The 14,846-nt window shown below is 48.3% G+C and overlaps 9 protein-coding genes across 9 annotated transcripts; 5 read left to right on the forward strand and 4 right to left on the reverse strand.

The window, feature by feature from the left end:
• Positions 1-35: 35 nt before the first annotated feature.
• On the forward strand, positions 36-1,153 carry ASPWEDRAFT_121781 (alpha/beta hydrolase; the record flags this gene model as incomplete). Its single annotated transcript, XM_040829107.1, has 3 exons — positions 36-330; positions 378-1,040; positions 1,086-1,153. 3 exons carry the CDS (start codon positions 36-38, stop codon positions 1,151-1,153), a joined length of 1,026 nt encoding a protein of 341 aa, XP_040683673.1.
• Positions 1,154-1,451: 298 nt separating this feature from the next.
• On the forward strand, positions 1,452-2,476 carry ASPWEDRAFT_188391 (enoyl-CoA hydratase/isomerase family protein; the record flags this gene model as incomplete). The annotated part of the gene is made up of 4 exons (XM_040832225.1): positions 1,452-1,655; positions 1,708-1,767; positions 1,814-2,166; positions 2,230-2,476. 4 exons carry the CDS (start codon positions 1,452-1,454, stop codon positions 2,339-2,341), a joined length of 729 nt encoding a protein of 242 aa, XP_040683674.1. The 3' UTR covers positions 2,342-2,476.
• ASPWEDRAFT_144095 (uncharacterized protein) lies at positions 2,114-5,136 on the reverse strand. Its single transcript, XM_040829460.1, has 8 exons — positions 5,033-5,136; positions 4,876-4,984; positions 3,950-4,824; positions 3,574-3,904; positions 2,984-3,486; positions 2,701-2,926; positions 2,230-2,655; positions 2,114-2,166 (listed from the first exon to the last, which is right to left on the reverse strand). Exons 1-7 carry the CDS (start codon positions 5,129-5,131, stop codon positions 2,354-2,356), a joined length of 2,445 nt encoding a protein of 814 aa, XP_040683675.1. The 5' UTR covers positions 5,132-5,136; the 3' UTR covers positions 2,114-2,166; positions 2,230-2,353.
• Positions 5,137-5,403: 267 nt separating this feature from the next.
• ASPWEDRAFT_73365 (uncharacterized protein) lies at positions 5,404-6,956 on the forward strand. Its single transcript, XM_040839318.1, has 6 exons — positions 5,404-5,633; positions 5,679-5,771; positions 5,821-6,018; positions 6,068-6,422; positions 6,467-6,529; positions 6,572-6,956. The coding sequence occupies exons 1-6, from the start codon at positions 5,418-5,420 to the stop codon at positions 6,877-6,879; spliced, it is 1,233 nt and encodes a 410-aa protein (XP_040683676.1). The 5' UTR covers positions 5,404-5,417; the 3' UTR covers positions 6,880-6,956.
• Positions 6,907-8,606, reverse strand: ASPWEDRAFT_121806 (uncharacterized protein; the record flags this gene model as incomplete). Its single annotated transcript, XM_040829109.1, has 5 exons — positions 6,907-7,799; positions 7,844-8,286; positions 8,332-8,437; positions 8,483-8,525; positions 8,568-8,606. 5 exons carry the CDS (start codon positions 8,604-8,606, stop codon positions 6,907-6,909), a joined length of 1,524 nt encoding a protein of 507 aa, XP_040683677.1.
• A 112-nt stretch (positions 8,607-8,718) lies between these two features.
• Positions 8,719-10,149, reverse strand: ASPWEDRAFT_165833 (uncharacterized protein; the record flags this gene model as incomplete). The annotated part of the gene is made up of 3 exons (XM_040829918.1): positions 8,719-9,386; positions 9,429-9,795; positions 9,841-10,149. 3 exons carry the CDS (start codon positions 10,147-10,149, stop codon positions 8,821-8,823), a joined length of 1,242 nt encoding a protein of 413 aa, XP_040683678.1. The 3' UTR covers positions 8,719-8,820.
• A 317-nt stretch (positions 10,150-10,466) lies between these two features.
• ASPWEDRAFT_177732 (uncharacterized protein) lies at positions 10,467-11,063 on the forward strand (the record flags this gene model as incomplete). Its single annotated transcript, XM_040831706.1, has 2 exons — positions 10,467-10,585; positions 10,637-11,063. The coding sequence occupies 2 exons, from the start codon at positions 10,467-10,469 to the stop codon at positions 11,061-11,063; spliced, it is 546 nt and encodes a 181-aa protein (XP_040683679.1).
• Positions 11,064-11,250: 187 nt separating this feature from the next.
• Positions 11,251-11,566, reverse strand: ASPWEDRAFT_177733 (uncharacterized protein; the record flags this gene model as incomplete). The annotated part of the gene is made up of 3 exons (XM_040831707.1): positions 11,251-11,359; positions 11,401-11,471; positions 11,513-11,566. The coding sequence occupies 3 exons, from the start codon at positions 11,564-11,566 to the stop codon at positions 11,251-11,253; spliced, it is 234 nt and encodes a 77-aa protein (XP_040683680.1).
• A 1,034-nt stretch (positions 11,567-12,600) lies between these two features.
• ASPWEDRAFT_165836 (uncharacterized protein) lies at positions 12,601-14,252 on the forward strand (the record flags this gene model as incomplete). Its single annotated transcript, XM_040829919.1, has 1 exon — positions 12,601-14,252. The coding sequence occupies one exon, from the start codon at positions 12,601-12,603 to the stop codon at positions 14,026-14,028; it is 1,428 nt and encodes a 475-aa protein (XP_040683681.1). The 3' UTR covers positions 14,029-14,252.
• Positions 14,253-14,846: the final 594 nt, after the last annotated feature.

A 14,846-nucleotide genomic window follows, 5' to 3' on the forward strand; every position in this document is an offset into this window, starting at 1 on the left:
GAAGATAGAAAGAACAAGATAGATTAAAAAGGCGAATGTCTCACGAAGCCCTCAACCCCATCCACCCCTCTGTCCTCCCTCTTCTTGACCCCGTCTTTGTGAAGCTATACAACGACAATGTCGCCAACACACCCAACGCCCCCATCGACTTGTCCATCCTCAGATCGAAATACTCTGTTCTCTACTCCTACGGCACTGGACCTGCTCCAGACTGCGGACGAATCTACGACACCACCGTCCCTGGCTACGAGGGCGAGTCAATCCCAGTGAGAGTGTATGAACCTGCCTCGACCGGACCATGGCCGGTTCATCTGGACTTTCACGGTGGAGGTATCTATCCATCTATCCAATGTAGTATATATACTAATAATGTATAGGATGGGGCCTCGGCGACCTCCACACAGAATCGCACATCTGCAAACATCTCACCGTCAAGGCCAACGTCTGCGTAATCGACATCGCCTACCGTCTCGTCCCCGAATTCCCCTTTCCAATCGGCATCCAAGACTCCTTCGCTGCATTGAAACATATCCACGCCAACGGGGCCAGATTCAACATCGACACGTCGCGTCTCTCCATCGGCGGCGTTTCCGCGGGCGGGAATATCGCGCTGATATGTGCGCATCTTGCGCGTGATGAAAACATCCCTCTCAAACTAGTCGTCGCCGGAACACCTGTTATCGATGATATCTCCCGCTATGGGAAGGCGGATGATTCACCGTATGCATCTGTCCGGGAGTTGCAGCATGCTCCGACGCTGAATTGGATGCGGTTGAAGTGGTTTGACAATCTCAAATGGCAGTCTCTTTCAACTGACCCGGCAGAGAAACAGACGCAGCTGGAGAAGGTGGCTTGGTTCGCGAATGCGCTCAACGCGCCTGATTTTACGAATCTGCCCAAAACGGTCGTTTACACGGCTGGCTGTGATCCTCTTCGTGATGAGGGAGAGGCGTATGCCAGGAAGCTCGTGGAGGGTGGGAATGAGGTTATTCAGAAGAGGTTCAAGGGTGTTCCGCATCCGTTTATGCATATGGATAAGGGTGAGTTTCCTATAGAAGAAGGGTGGTGAGATGCTGACTCTGTAGATCTCTGGCAGGCGAGCGAGTTTATCGATTTGGTGGCGAGGCATATCAAGGATACTCTGTGGAGTTGAAGCTACAATATGCAGAATACAATAAAGACTCTCCGAATAACACCGTACATGGATCTCAATAGAGCCATTGGTAATGCCACCAGACAGAGTCTCAAAAATGAGCATTTCTAGTAATTAGTTCATGGCACTAGAGTACGTGGCCGTGAACTGTCTTGCATGGTGTGATCCTTTATCACATTATCACATTCCTTCTATCCCCATAAACATCTGTTTGTTCACTTATACATTCCTTTGTCCACGTATTTCTTCTTCTATCAACAGTACTATCTCTGCAATATTGCCATCATCAACAGTTAAAATGAGCATCCCAGCGTTTACCAACCTCTCATTAGAGAGAACTGACAACGTCTTCATCATCACCCTCCAGAATCCACCAGAAAACAAATTCAGCCTTGCCTTCTCCCAGGAAGTCATCAAAGCCTTTCGAACGGTCGAAGCCATTCTCGGTCCAAATGCCGAAGGGGCAGTGATCACAAAAAGTGACTCCAAGTTCTGGTCGACAGTATGCGACAAACCATACAGGTATAAAATATAGAAACTGAGATTAACGACAGGGCATCGACATGGACGAATTAAAAACCAGTCCATTCGCACTCAACGATGGCTTCTACCCGGTTTGTCTCTCCATATATAATAAGGTATAGGTATTGACTCAGACAGCTCCTTAGCACAGTCCTCGACTTCCCCTTTCCCACCATCGCCCTCTTAACCGGTCACGCATTCGGGTCGGCGTATATACTTGCTCTCGCGCATGACTATCGCGTCATGAATGCCCATCGTGGCTTCGTTTCCTTCCCCGCCCTCAATATAGGCTTCCATAGTGATTCAATGGGAGCGCTGCAAAGGGTGAAGCTGGCTCCGCCTGTTGCGAGGAAGATGTTGCTTGAGACCCATCGGTGGACGGGCAGGGAGGCGTTGACGGATGGGCTTGTTGATGCTGTTGCTGAACCGGGGGATATGCATGAGGCTGCGTTGGGGATGGGGAGGAAGTGGGCGGGGAAGGCGAAGAGTGGGTGAGTATTCTTATACTTATTTTTTGCTTCATGTTGGAAGACTAACTAAGTATAACTGGATAGAATGTATGCGATATTCCGAGCTGAATTGTATGGTGAGGCTATTGAGGAGTTACGGCGGGTGTGCTATATCCATGGACGAGATACTTCACGACGACCGATGGGGAAGCTGTAAATATCACAATATCTACTCCATCGCATACAACTGCCTCGCCAATGGGATGATGCTCTCTTCCAACGTCTTGAATGCAACACCAAATGTCTTCTGCACCTTTCCAGAATCACATGAATAATGAGTATGATGGTATCTCTTTCCAGGTTCTCCAACTGGCACTCTTGAGCGCTTTTTAACTAGCTGTTCACGCGCGATATCTGCTATCTCCTGCGTATCATAAGAACCCTGCGTAACCAGGAATCTCTCATGCGATGAAAGTGGATATGTCAGAGCACGATGGCATACAACTGCCAGATCCTCGACATCAATCCAGACTGTCTTGTCAGCATAGTAGTACAGCATAGTAGAGAGTGACATACCAGGTGCCTTGGTAGGAGGAATACACCCACCCTCACCAGCAGAAAGAACATCCCAGACAATTCTATTACTGGCATTCAACTCATCCAACGACGAAATCGGATGGATCATCTTCCCAAACACCATACCCGGACAGAGCGTGACGAGATGGAAGGTGACTTCGTTGTTCTGGATAAACTCCCACGCGGCTTTTTCGGCAATGGCTTTGGATGCGCGATATGCGATGGGCTGTTTATTAGCATCACCTCGTAAGACAGATATTTAAGATAGATAGAAAGGACATACAACAGCATCTGCATCCCTCCCATCCTCATATCTTAACGGACACCAATCCTCCTCCGTATAAACACTATCCGGCTGCAACCCAAGACTAGCATCGTAAACACTCGCAAAACTAGACATGATCACCACACGCTTGATGGCAGGATACTTCTGCGCGGCCTGACAGACAGCCAGCGTCCCATTCAACGCGGGCAGGAGGAGCTTCTCCTCAAACTCGCCCGGTTTGGCATCGTAGTTGAATGCAGACGCTAGGTGGAGAATGGCCGTGCAGCCTTCTAAAGCCGGGGAGAGTTGGTTGACATCGGTTATGTCTGGGATGACGACGACTTCGAGGGAGGTGAGGTTGGGGGCTTTGGCTGCTGCGAGGGCAGAGTAGGTGGATGATGCTTTTGAGGGAGAGCGAACGGTTGCGCGGACGGGAATGTTGGAGGAGAGGAGGAGGGAAATGCAGTGGGCTGCGATGAAGGAGTTGGCACCAGTGATGAGGATGGTCATTTTGCGAAGAACTGATAATATCGATGGAACAGGTTGATAGAATGGATGGATGATGGCTACTTATAAGATACTAAATATGCACCCGTCGGATAATCAACACACATATCGGAATGCAACATCGTCATCTCTGCCCAACTTCTTCTCCAGATAACTCCTCGCAGCCACTCCCAATCTATCTGCTTTACTATTCCTCATTCCATACAACACTCTCAAACACGCAGAAATCACGATCGCCGCGGCACTAACTGCCACCACCGTGATCTTGGCCGGCAGATACCTAGGCGCATCTCTCGCCTGGAATGTCTGTGGCCCGATGATGTTGGCGATACTGAAGGCAGCAGATACGAGAGAACAGCCGGCGACTTTCATCGTGTAGCCTTTGAAGTTTGCGCCTGTCCAGGCGAAGATGAGGGCGAGGGGAGCGACAATCTGTCTTGTTAGATTCAGAGATAAGATGAGATAGAGAAGACATACGGTATTGACGAGGTAGATGCCAGCTAGACAGCCTCCTTGGTTTGATTGGTTTGACGATGGGAGAAAAGACATCAAACACGCTCCGATCAGAGTGGGAATGAGGAGGAATGCAATCGCCAGCCATCGCGAGAAACCTCGAGATATCGCGTATGTGGACAGCATCGTGGCGATGATACTCACCACGCCAGAGGGCATGTTCAGCAATGCACTCTCCTTCGACGTATATCCAAAGTTTTTGATCAGAATTGATGAAAAGGTGGTGATCACACCACTGGGAATGGTTATGAGAATCGTCAACAACACCAACAACCACGTCTGCACATCTCCAAATGCCTCGATCAAGGACGATAGTTGGAACACCTTTTCTCCCACTCCTGCTTGATCCTGCGATAGTCGGAATGCAATACGTTTCTTCTCATCGTCGGAGATGAATCTCGCCTTTTCTGGTGTTTCGGGCAGGATAAACAGCACCAACAGCGAGACGAGGACATTCACGGCTCCTATCACGACAAACATGATGCGCCAGCCTCCGAATGACATGGAAGACGGTGCATGTTGAGCTCCAAACGAGATGAGTCCACCGACTATCTGGCCAGCGCCTAAGCCACAGTACCAGAAGCCGTATCTCGGAGTGGATTCGGCTCTTGTATACCACATGCTGGTGTACATGGTGAGACTGGGGGCTGTTCTCATTAGTATATACTGTGAATATAGAAGAGACATACCGATGACAGCTTCCAACAAACCAAGAAGAACACGCAATGCAATCATGCTGGCAAAGTTGTGGACAGCAGCTGAACAGCACAGAATCACGCCCCAGAAGAAGACATTCGCGCCCAGTACTTTGGTGATGGGGAGGCGTTGGAGGAGGATTCCTGTTCGTCAGATGAAGCTATTCAGATGAGATATAGATATAATATCCTCACCTTGGGGGATTTCCGCCACAGCATAAGCAATGAAAAAGGCTGTTGCCAGCCAGGAAAAGTCATTGCCGGTCATGTTTAAATCATCTTGCAATCCCATCACATTTGCATACTAAACCATCAATATAAATTCATATTGTCAGTAAAGATAGAAACTCACATTCAACGACACTTTATCCAGAAACTGCAGAAAATACGTCAAAAACATAATCGGCAGAATCTGCCAGTCAATCTTGCGCATCAGCCTTGCATCGTCCATTTTGTCTGATGGTTAGTTAATCTCCGGCGGAGAGACAGTTGATTTTTAAATATTGCTCATTTACGCAAGGCTGTAATATAATGTGAGACAGCATACGCTGTCTGTGTCTGATTGGATGCAAAGATAACAGTTGGCGTTGATTGTCGTGCCACAGCCTCGTATAGACAGGGATGCATGCAGCCGTCGGATAGATACTTTACGGCCAGGATAAATGGCATCAATATAAATACATCATATTCACCGAGTATCATCATAATCATCATCATCAATATCAATATCAGGTAAGATGCCCTCTCGAACAGACTCCCCTCTCAACATCGCCATCATCGGCGCTGGTCTTGGTGGCCTTTCTGCGGCCGTGGGATTGCGTCGTCAACACCACATCGTCACGGTGTATGAACGATATGACTTTGCTGGAGAGGTTGGTGCATCGCTGAGTGCTGCATCGAATGGATCGAGATTTCTGCTGCAGTGGGGGGTTGATATTTCTGCTGCGAAGCCTGTATGTCTACATCTTCTATATATCTCTGGGATACTAACAAAGTAGGTGATTTTGAAAAAGCTCATCATGCATGATTGGCAAACTGGACAGGTGCAGAATACATATGGCCTGGGGGATTACAAGGCCAAGTTTGGAATTGCATGTTCGTATCCTTCTTGTTGATGATGATACTGACGATGATGACTAGGACTATAACAACTTCCATCGCATCGACATTCACCAACAACTGCTCAAAACCGCCTTTGATGCTCCTGGCGATGGACCACCATGTACTCTTAAAGTCAACCACAAAGCCATCGATATAGATGCAGAAAAGGGCATCATCCAGTTTGAAAATGGAGCATCAGCATCGGCTGATTTGATCATCGCTGCGGATGGAATTAGAGTACCTCCTCATTCCCCTCTAAAAAGATACTATACTTATACAATGACAGTCTCAATCCCGAGAACTCATCGGCATAACCCCCCAAGTCCAACGCTCTACCTCGTGCTGCTACAGATGCATCATCAGCGCCCCCAAACTGCGCTCTCTCGGGCTCTCGGATTACATCAACAACGAAGCAATCGAGTACTGGGGCGGGTTCGGCATCGACAAGATCGTCATGTCGCCATGCAGTAATGGTGAGGTGGTGTCCTGTTACTGCTTCTATCCGGCTGAGTATAATGATCTGAGAGAGGATGGGTGGAGTATTTCTGCTACGCCGCAGCAGTTGGTGGATACGTTTCCGGGGTTGGATGAGAGGATGAGATTGTTGATGCTGAATGCGGAGGATATTAAGATGTGGAGGTGTATGTTCTTGCTGTGCTGTAGGTAATGTGTGCTGATGAAGCAGTGTATATGCATCAGCCGTATCCGTATTGGGTCAAGGGGAGGGTGTGTCTACTGGGCGATGCTGGTATGTTTCTCTTTTATACTATCTTCATATCTAACAGGAAAGCACACCCCATGATGCCCGATCAATCGCAAGGCTCCTGCATGGCTTTTGAAGATGCCGGTGCGTTAGGCCTCATCTTCCACAAGACTTTTCGTGAAGAATACAGCATCGGCGATGGCCTCGCATTGTATGAGAAGCTACGCAAACCCCGAGCCACTCGCATCCAGGAAGCCAGTTTCAAAGCCAGAGAGAATCTCAACGAGCGCATTGGATGGAGTTCATCAACTGACCAGCCTGGCAAACTGACCATCGAAGAGGTCTGTGGATATGACATGATGGGGAATTTGGAGGAGTTGAAGGCAAAGTTGTAATTAACATTCAGTTACATTATATACAGATCAGACGAAGACAACCCCCGGGAAATGCGTATATCGCACACTCGCCCAGTTCATCTCCATCTCCCCCTCCCAGATTCGTTCAAGTAGCATCCTCGTAGACTGGATATGTCCAAAGCCTAATGTATTCTCCATCACCATCAGCCTTTCCTTCACCATCATCCGTCGTTCAACGCTCACACTCGCTGCACCGGCTATCATCAGCGGGAATAAAAGGCATCCTTCGACTTTACTTGCGTAGGGAATTTCCAAAACCGCATCGAGGATGATATTCACACTCTCTTCGACTATTGGATGAGCAGCATATCCATTCACGATCTGATGCAGACGGAGGCGAATCGCCCATTCAAAGGCTGTAGTCGCCGAATCCGTTTCTTTGTCTACGATGGCTTCATATCCGCTTCTCCATTCGTGTATCTGCCGTGATATATGGGCTGCGGCAGTTTGGAATCCAAGATTTGCCAGTTCGTCCACCCGTCGACTGCGATGGTTTGCGAGCAGATTCACCATGCCGAGGAAGTCGAAGAGAGCAGGTGAGATGCCGTATATTGCATCAACTGATCCGTCACTTTCGAAAGATGGAGCACTCCGATTCAGCGAGGTTAGATCCAATATCCCCTCTCCGGTGTGTAGCAGAGGAGGTTTACATCTCGATATCGTCGACATGGAGTCGAGATAGTGGAAGAGGGTGATGCAAAATGACCACTCAGGTGTTGACGCCATCCCCTGCATTTTTGGTGCTTTCAAGATCGCACTGGCGCCTTTGAGATGCGATTTCCACGCACGAGAAGTGCCATCAAACACCTCCGTCAGGCACAGAAGCAGAACACCCGTGCATGCTTCAAGAGTCGATTGAGGATCGGATAGCGTCAGCAGAGTATTCACCTGAGCCAATGCTACAATCGTTAGCAATGCAGACGCATAGATAGAGAGTGCATACCTCGTCCTTGTCGTCTAAGCGCACAGTTCCAGATACTCGGATAGACTCGCTTCCAGTGACAGCCGCTCAGTGCGAGAATACTGCTACTCACTGCATCCGACGCAGCGGCGATAGGAAGTAGAATCGCCAGGAATGGGTTTCCGTCGGGATTGTCAGATCGGGAGAGAGCCCTGGCGACGGTGTGGAGGTAGTGGTTGAACAGGGACCGATCGTCGTCTGTCCGGAGATGCGGATTTGTCGATCCAGGCAGAGATAGGAGGGATATGGTGTCTGGGAAGATATCATCGAAAATCGGGTCGACAATTGGTTCGTCGATAGTGTCATCGGATAGAGGTGAGGATAGAACTATATCGGATGCTTCGGTCGGTTCATTCCATCGACATGGCAGATTCAGCCGTCGACAATCGCTGCATCGGGGTTTGACCTCGTCGCATTTCTTCTTCCTATCCGAGTCAGTTTCATTCTTCTTAATCAGTTTGATAGCATACCTCGACTTGCAGGAAAAACAACCCCCCCTTGATCGCGACGCCCGAGGCCTCCGATACGTCCGAGGCGGACTTTTACTCCCTCTTTCTTCACAAATATGGCCCAATCCTGCATTGTCAGTTGGTGGTTTCAAATGCAGAAAGAGATACGCACGGGCACATCGCGAACAGGGGCTTTCTCCGTCGCATCGTTGTTTCTGGGTATATTAGCTTCATCTTGGTTTTGAGAGATGACATACAATACGAGCACAGCGTGCGCACACTTGACCCGGACTCATTGTTGAAGAAAGAGTGAGGGGAAGCGACGGGGCTCTTATCATCCGACGGCATGAATTAATAGATATAAAGACAGAGATAGAGAAAGAAGAAAGATAAGTGATAGGATGGCATCGGATCGGATGTTTCCCCGCATTATCGGGAGTTGCACTGCCGATTCTATACAGAAGATAAACAATGCGGGGTTAATCCTCGGCTATATTGAATACTATTATATCATTTTATTCTGCTGGCAATCCAAAACTGCGCCTGATATGCATTCCGGCTTAATCCCCGTGCGTTCGTCCCGTATGGCACTTGCAATCCGCGCACCTTCAGCCCGTCCACGGTGATATTCCCGCATTTATCATCTGTGTTAAGGAATTTAAAGCCTATGTCCTCACTGACTGCTACGATCTCATCCAGAGATAGTTGGAGAAATGGTGCGCTTCCATAGAGCAGTGGACCTAGATTAATCCATTTCCCTCCTGGTCGAAGAAGACGATGGATGGTTTCAAGGTAGGCGATGAGGTTGCGCGCTGTGTCGATGAAGAAGAGGGTGACGATCACGTCGTATTTCTGGATGTTGAATACGGTGGTAAAGTCTCCTTCGACTAACAGGACAGATTGAGAGAGTGATTTATCTGGAAAGGTGATGGGTCGTTGGAGATCGGCTGTTGTGGCGTGATGAGACCACCAGTCGATGTAGGGATGATAGGATGCTGAGTTTGTCTGTATCGTGTCGAGATATCTATATGCCAGATTCATATACGAGGAATATTCATTCATCGTCACCTCGAAGCCTTTTCAATTAGAATGATTCTTTCTTATGGATGGGTCCTTACCTCCTAGATGATCAATCTCATGCGCAAGTCTTCCCAAACCAGCTCCAGGAAGAAGAACCTTTGTCGTCTCATTCTCCCTCATACTCGAAATCGCATCCAGTATACACGGAAACGAAGCCATGCGTTCGTCTCTTCCTTCCTCTGCCCAATCTCGGACGAAATGCTTCATGGCTTGATTCACGCTTGTCCGATCTGCTGTCTTTCCTTCTTTTTCGACTTGGGTGATAAACTGCTGTAATTCTTCCATTTTAATGCCGTAGAACTGCAATCCTTCTTGTAGAATGGCATTTGCAATAATTTCATTCGACTCGAATAGATGCTCGACGGTGTTTAGCTTGCGTGTATATTGCACCACGGATTCGACCATCTAAAAAGTCAATAACAGCTATTGATATGAGATATAGTAACATACCTTGCGCTGTCTCTTCGGAACATGTTTATACCAATCTCTCCATTTATTCACCTCCACCGTGTTTATCTGCTTGTATCGGTAGAAACCATGCAATGCAGACAGCAGTCTATATCGAGAGTGCGATGGACTCCATGTTCCTGTCTTTTGCAGTCTTTGCTCCAGTTGAGACTTTTCCTCGGCATGGCGATTATTTGTTGTAGACTCTTGAAGAATCGTGATATTGGTGACATAGACATGGCTGATCGGGTCAGATTGCACATTGACAGCCGAAGCAGCCACCAAGCACAGCAGACAGAACAGAAACAACATTTTGACCCAAACCAAACAGCAGAAAACACTGCAACCCCTCATTTATATCAACCCCCAAGGTGCTCATCCAAGCCTTCTTGGCTCTCGGCGGGATTCTTGGCAGACTGTATTTGGCAGTATATGACAGGAACCTTGGGGGTGCCAAGTCTCTTCCGCTGTCTTTGTTTACTTGGCAGCAGAATTGAATAGCTTCTATAGGATGATATCAACGATTGTATCCATATTAATTAAACAGTCCCTGCAGGATGCGGCTATATAAACCCTTCCCATTCATTCATTCATGCATCCCATCTCATCTCATCTCATCATCCGTCAAGATGAAATCCTTCCATTTCCTCCTCGCCTTGGCTTCGTCCGCCTCTGTTCTTGCTCAGACAACAGACCCTGGTCCATCACCGACTGCTTCTGCCGGATGTGAACCTCACGGTGATCACTGGTAAGGCACTATTCACAGCCAAATATAACTCTTCTAACGTCTATCGAACAGGCACTGCGATGGTCCAGCGTCAACAACTGCAGCTGCAGCTTCTACCACGACAGAACATGTAGACGAAACCGAAACCCCTACTACACCGGCTCCCACAGAGTCCATCGGCTGCGAACCTCATGGCGATCACTGGCACTGCGATGGCCCTGCTTCGACGGATGCAACTGCCACTGCGACATCTACAGCAGACGATACAGATGAAACAGAAACACCTACTACGCCAGCTCCGAGCGAATCTGTCGGCTGCGAGCCTCATGGAGATCATTGGCATTGTGATGGTCCTGCCAGTTCGTCTGCTTCTGTGTCTGCGTCTGCTTCTGCCACTGGGGCTAGCGATGATGCTGAGGGTAAGGCGGGAGGACTCAGTGTCCAAGGTTCGGTTGTGTTTGGACTGGCCGGGTTGGTTGCTGCTGGTTTGTATGTTTAGTCTACATTGCACCTTCTGGTCAATGGGCATTCATAACATTAATGTAGAATAAGATACACTCCATCATAACTGATGGCACTGCTATAACAAATTACCACCTCGCTCTCGTACTTCAAACCAGCCCAGCTGGTCTGGAAATCAACCATCAAATACCCCAGCAGATATTCATCCATTATCCACCGTCTGTTTATTTCTTTCCACTGGGAGTGTAGTTCGGGCCACAGCTTCCGTTGTTGTAGTAGGTGCTGTCGTTGGGGTTGGAGTAGTAGTACGAGCCATTGCTGTTCATAGGCACGCTGTGAGTATGAGTACAGAAGGTATAATAGTAAGGACAGACCTGTTGGAGTAGTGGTAAGAGTCGGAGTTGGAGGCACCGGAACCGTAGTCGCGAGAGCAGTAGTGGTTGCCCTGACGGTTAGAAGAGATCTATATAGAGGATGTAGACATACCTGGCTATTGGTGCCAAATCCAGTGTAGGTGTATCCTTTGCCAGAGTCGGACATTTTAAGGTTGGAGAGTGAAGATAGAGAGAGTTGAAGAACTGAAGAGCTGAAGGGGGTGGATCCGCGTTAAACAGTAGGAGAGGCAGAAAAAACTGTGGAGAATGTTAGGTGAATGACATAGCAGAGGAAATTATCTTGTGATCAGTCAGTTTAATGAAGTCACTTGTTTGCAGATGCTTTATGATGGTTATTTAATGATAAGTTATAAGGTATATGGATATGCAGTGTAACATGTGTACATAGTTATATGAGGTATGGAGTAATGCATTAACTCCTACATAGTACATATCATAATATTATGCAGTATGGTCCAGATCTATCTATTAATGCAAATAAGCCACAGTAGATCTAGATTATCTATGAATATTCAATGAAGCACTCTGTGGCTGGTAAATAGCATATGTCTAAATACCAGGCACATTCCGGATTGGGAAATGTGTCACTTTCCACACTGCCCAATGACAATCAATCTTTGCCATAGTCTTTATTAACCCAATTGACTGTCTTTTAACTTGTATAATATCCAGGCACTGCAACCCCAGCTGAAAGCGCCCAGGATCATCAATGATTTGTTTGCCTGCAGAAATAGCAATAAATTAGTCAAGGAATAGTCTGGTTTGATAAGAGCACGAGCCTGCATGCAGCTAAGCTGTGATGAACTTGATCTGCAGTCCTAAATAGGATTGTGCTAAGCTTTGGATGCTGAATACAATCATGTTGAATACAACCATACTGCCATTGTCTATCTATACTATAATCTACCTGATTCTCTATATCATGCTATTAAATGAAGAATAATTGATTGATTAAATTACTATGCTTGAATTGTATCATCTGCAACTTTCTGTGCTACACCGTCACTTGATGAAATCTGCACAAAAAGCAAACACACACTATTGAAACACCAAAGACAGCACAATAGTTTAGCTGATCAATCCGCAATTCTGCTTCGTATGTCTCCCCCATTCTGGGTGAATAAATAATGAACATTTCCACTCCATCGTGTAATCTCCAACCATACCAACTAACTCACCATGCATCCCTCTTTCGAACCATTTATTCTCTCCCCCCTCGACCATGTCATCTCCAAAATCGTCCTCAAATCCTATCTTTCCTTCCACTGCAATGATCCCTCCCAGGCAGCTGCTGTTCTCCAAGCAGGCATAGCTGACCTCGTCTCGCATCTTCCCTTCGTCGCAGGATGCATGTCCAGCACAACGCTGCCGAACGGGAAACAGAATGCCACCCTCGTCTCCCCTCCCACCGCTGCTTTTCTCGAACACGTCCCGATGGTGGTGGTGAAGCATCACAATCAATGCTTGACTCCAGACAACGCGACGCCGGACTGTCCCCTGGTGGATTATGAAGCCATGAATGGTGATACAACATTCTTCCGTGCGGTAGACCCTCCTGCTGTGAATATCATGGTCCGATGGCAGATTAATGTTCTGAAAGATGGAATCATCCTGGGCAGTTCTTTTCATCACCAGTTTGTCGATGGCAAAGCACTCGTCCAGTTGCACGAGACATTGGGGGCTTTTTGTCGTCGTGCTTCTGGAGAGAAGAATGTAATCATCAGTACTGGTGTTCGTATTCAAGAAGCAGCCAGAAGGCAGATTGAGCAGAATACAACCTCATCGAATGTCGATCTCGACGGTGCTTACGCCTCCAGACCCATGATGCCTCTGCCACGAGAGCTGCTAGCAAACGCCGTCAGCGAGAAGCTGTATTTCTCATCGTCCAAGGTCAAAGAACTCAAGAACCGCTTCAATTCTCTGCTCTCGCGGGATCCGACCAAGGCAAAACTGTCGAGCAACGACGTCGTCACGGCTCTGATCTGGCTATGCGCTTGTCGAGCGCGTCTTCAAGCTCTTCCCGCCGAGCAGCGTCAACAAGCAGCATCCAATGGATCAGTGATCATGACTGTCGCGGATGTCCGGTCCATGATGAGTCCCCCTCTGCCGGATACTTACATCGCCAACGCCATCGCCATGACGACCTGTTCTCACAGCCTCAACCTTGCCCAAAAGGGAAACCTCGACGCCCACCAGCAAGACCTCTCGGATCTCTTCCAAATCGCCCTCCAAGTACAAAAGGGCCTCCGGAAAATCACTCCTGACTATGTTCGCGGTCTGATCACCCAGCAGCTCAACTCAGATAACTGGGGCTCGTTTCGGTTTCGATATGCCGAGTTGATGGTGAGCAATATGCGTTACATGCCTTTTGTCGGAATCGATTTTGGGTCTGTCCTGGGTAAGTCCAAGGTCTACGATATGCCCAAGAATCCGTTCGATGGCATCTGCTGGGTGTTGCCGGCTCCATGCGATGCCAGGGGGTTGTCGATGACTGAGGAGCCGTGGAGGATCAGATTGACACTGCAGAGAGAGGCGATGAAGGAGTTGCTGCAGGACAGACTATACCAGTGGATATCAACGGAGAAGCCGATTCAGGCGAAGCTATAATTACCTATTTTATCATTCTCTGTTTGTTCAGTCCGTTCGGGGTATGACCAGCGATGATGTATATAGGAGCCTTCCAATCCCAAAAGGGAAGCGCGATGTATTACAGGCAACTGTAACTGTGCCTCTGTTTATACAATGATGACCTCGTCTCTGCCTGCTTTTACGGCAGGTATAAATGCCCTCCCATTTGGCAGCTGCTTTCTGTTTCTTTTCCCCCCCTCCATCTCACTGCACTATCAACACTGTATCTACTCTATACAACTACTCTATCTATCTACTCTTCACTCGCTACTTCACCTTCTTTTTACTTTTCTTCTACTCATCCTCTCATCCTCGCCATGTCTTTCTCTCGCTGTGGCCCAACCTTCTCCCACTTCGAATACGCCTATCCCCCATCTCCCACCCTCGAACGTGTCGACATATTCGACGACGTCGACGACGTCGGCGACGACTGCTCGCTCGACACAGACGAGGCGACATCGATCGCCACTGAAATCCTACTGGACGACGACGTCCACGAAAACACCTACATCCCCGAGGATGTACACGCGCTCTGTAGTCAGGCAGAGGCCGACAGCGAACTCTACGACCAAATCCAGGTCGTCCTCGAATATCACCACATCCGCGTGCGTGATATCCGTTTCCAAGTCTGCCAGTCTCAGCAAACGACTGAGCTGGCCCTCGCCGCTCGCATCATCACCGTGCGACCAGTCGATGAGGAGTCTGCGAGACAGGCTCGCCGTCTCATCCGCTGGGCCCTCGATCAGAGGGGATATGGGCTGTTCCATATCATGATCACCGACATCCATCCTGGTGAT

Source organism: Aspergillus wentii (assembly GCF_001890725.1).
Source record: "Aspergillus wentii DTO 134E9 unplaced genomic scaffold ASPWEscaffold_10, whole genome shotgun sequence".
NCBI lineage: Eukaryota > Fungi > Ascomycota > Eurotiomycetes > Eurotiales > Aspergillaceae > Aspergillus > Aspergillus wentii.

What these genes read in the sequence shown, in the direction of transcription:
- ASPWEDRAFT_73365 (XM_040839318.1), top strand. Translation starts at nt 5,418, where the DNA reads ATGCCCTCTCGAACAGACTCCCCTCTCAACATCGCCATCATCGGCGCT. An exon ending in ACAAGGCCAAGTTTGGAATT is followed by an intron (nt 5,772 to 5,820) that starts GCATGTTCGTAT and finishes GATGATGACTAG; the next exon opens with GACTATAACAACTTCCATCG. An exon ending in GGATATTAAGATGTGGAGGT is followed by an intron (nt 6,423 to 6,466) that starts GTATGTTCTTGC and finishes CTGATGAAGCAG; the next exon opens with TGTATATGCATCAGCCGTAT.
- ASPWEDRAFT_144095 (XM_040829460.1), bottom strand. Translation starts at nt 5,131, where the DNA reads ATGGACGATGCAAGGCTGATGCGCAAGATTGACTGGCAGATTCTGCCG. An exon ending in TGTGGCGGAAATCCCCCAAG is followed by an intron (nt 4,825 to 4,875) that starts GTGAGGATATTA and finishes TCTGACGAACAG; the next exon opens with GAATCCTCCTCCAACGCCTC. An exon ending in GCATCTACCTCGTCAATACC is followed by an intron (nt 3,905 to 3,949) that starts GTATGTCTTCTC and finishes CTAACAAGACAG; the next exon opens with ATTGTCGCTCCCCTCGCCCT.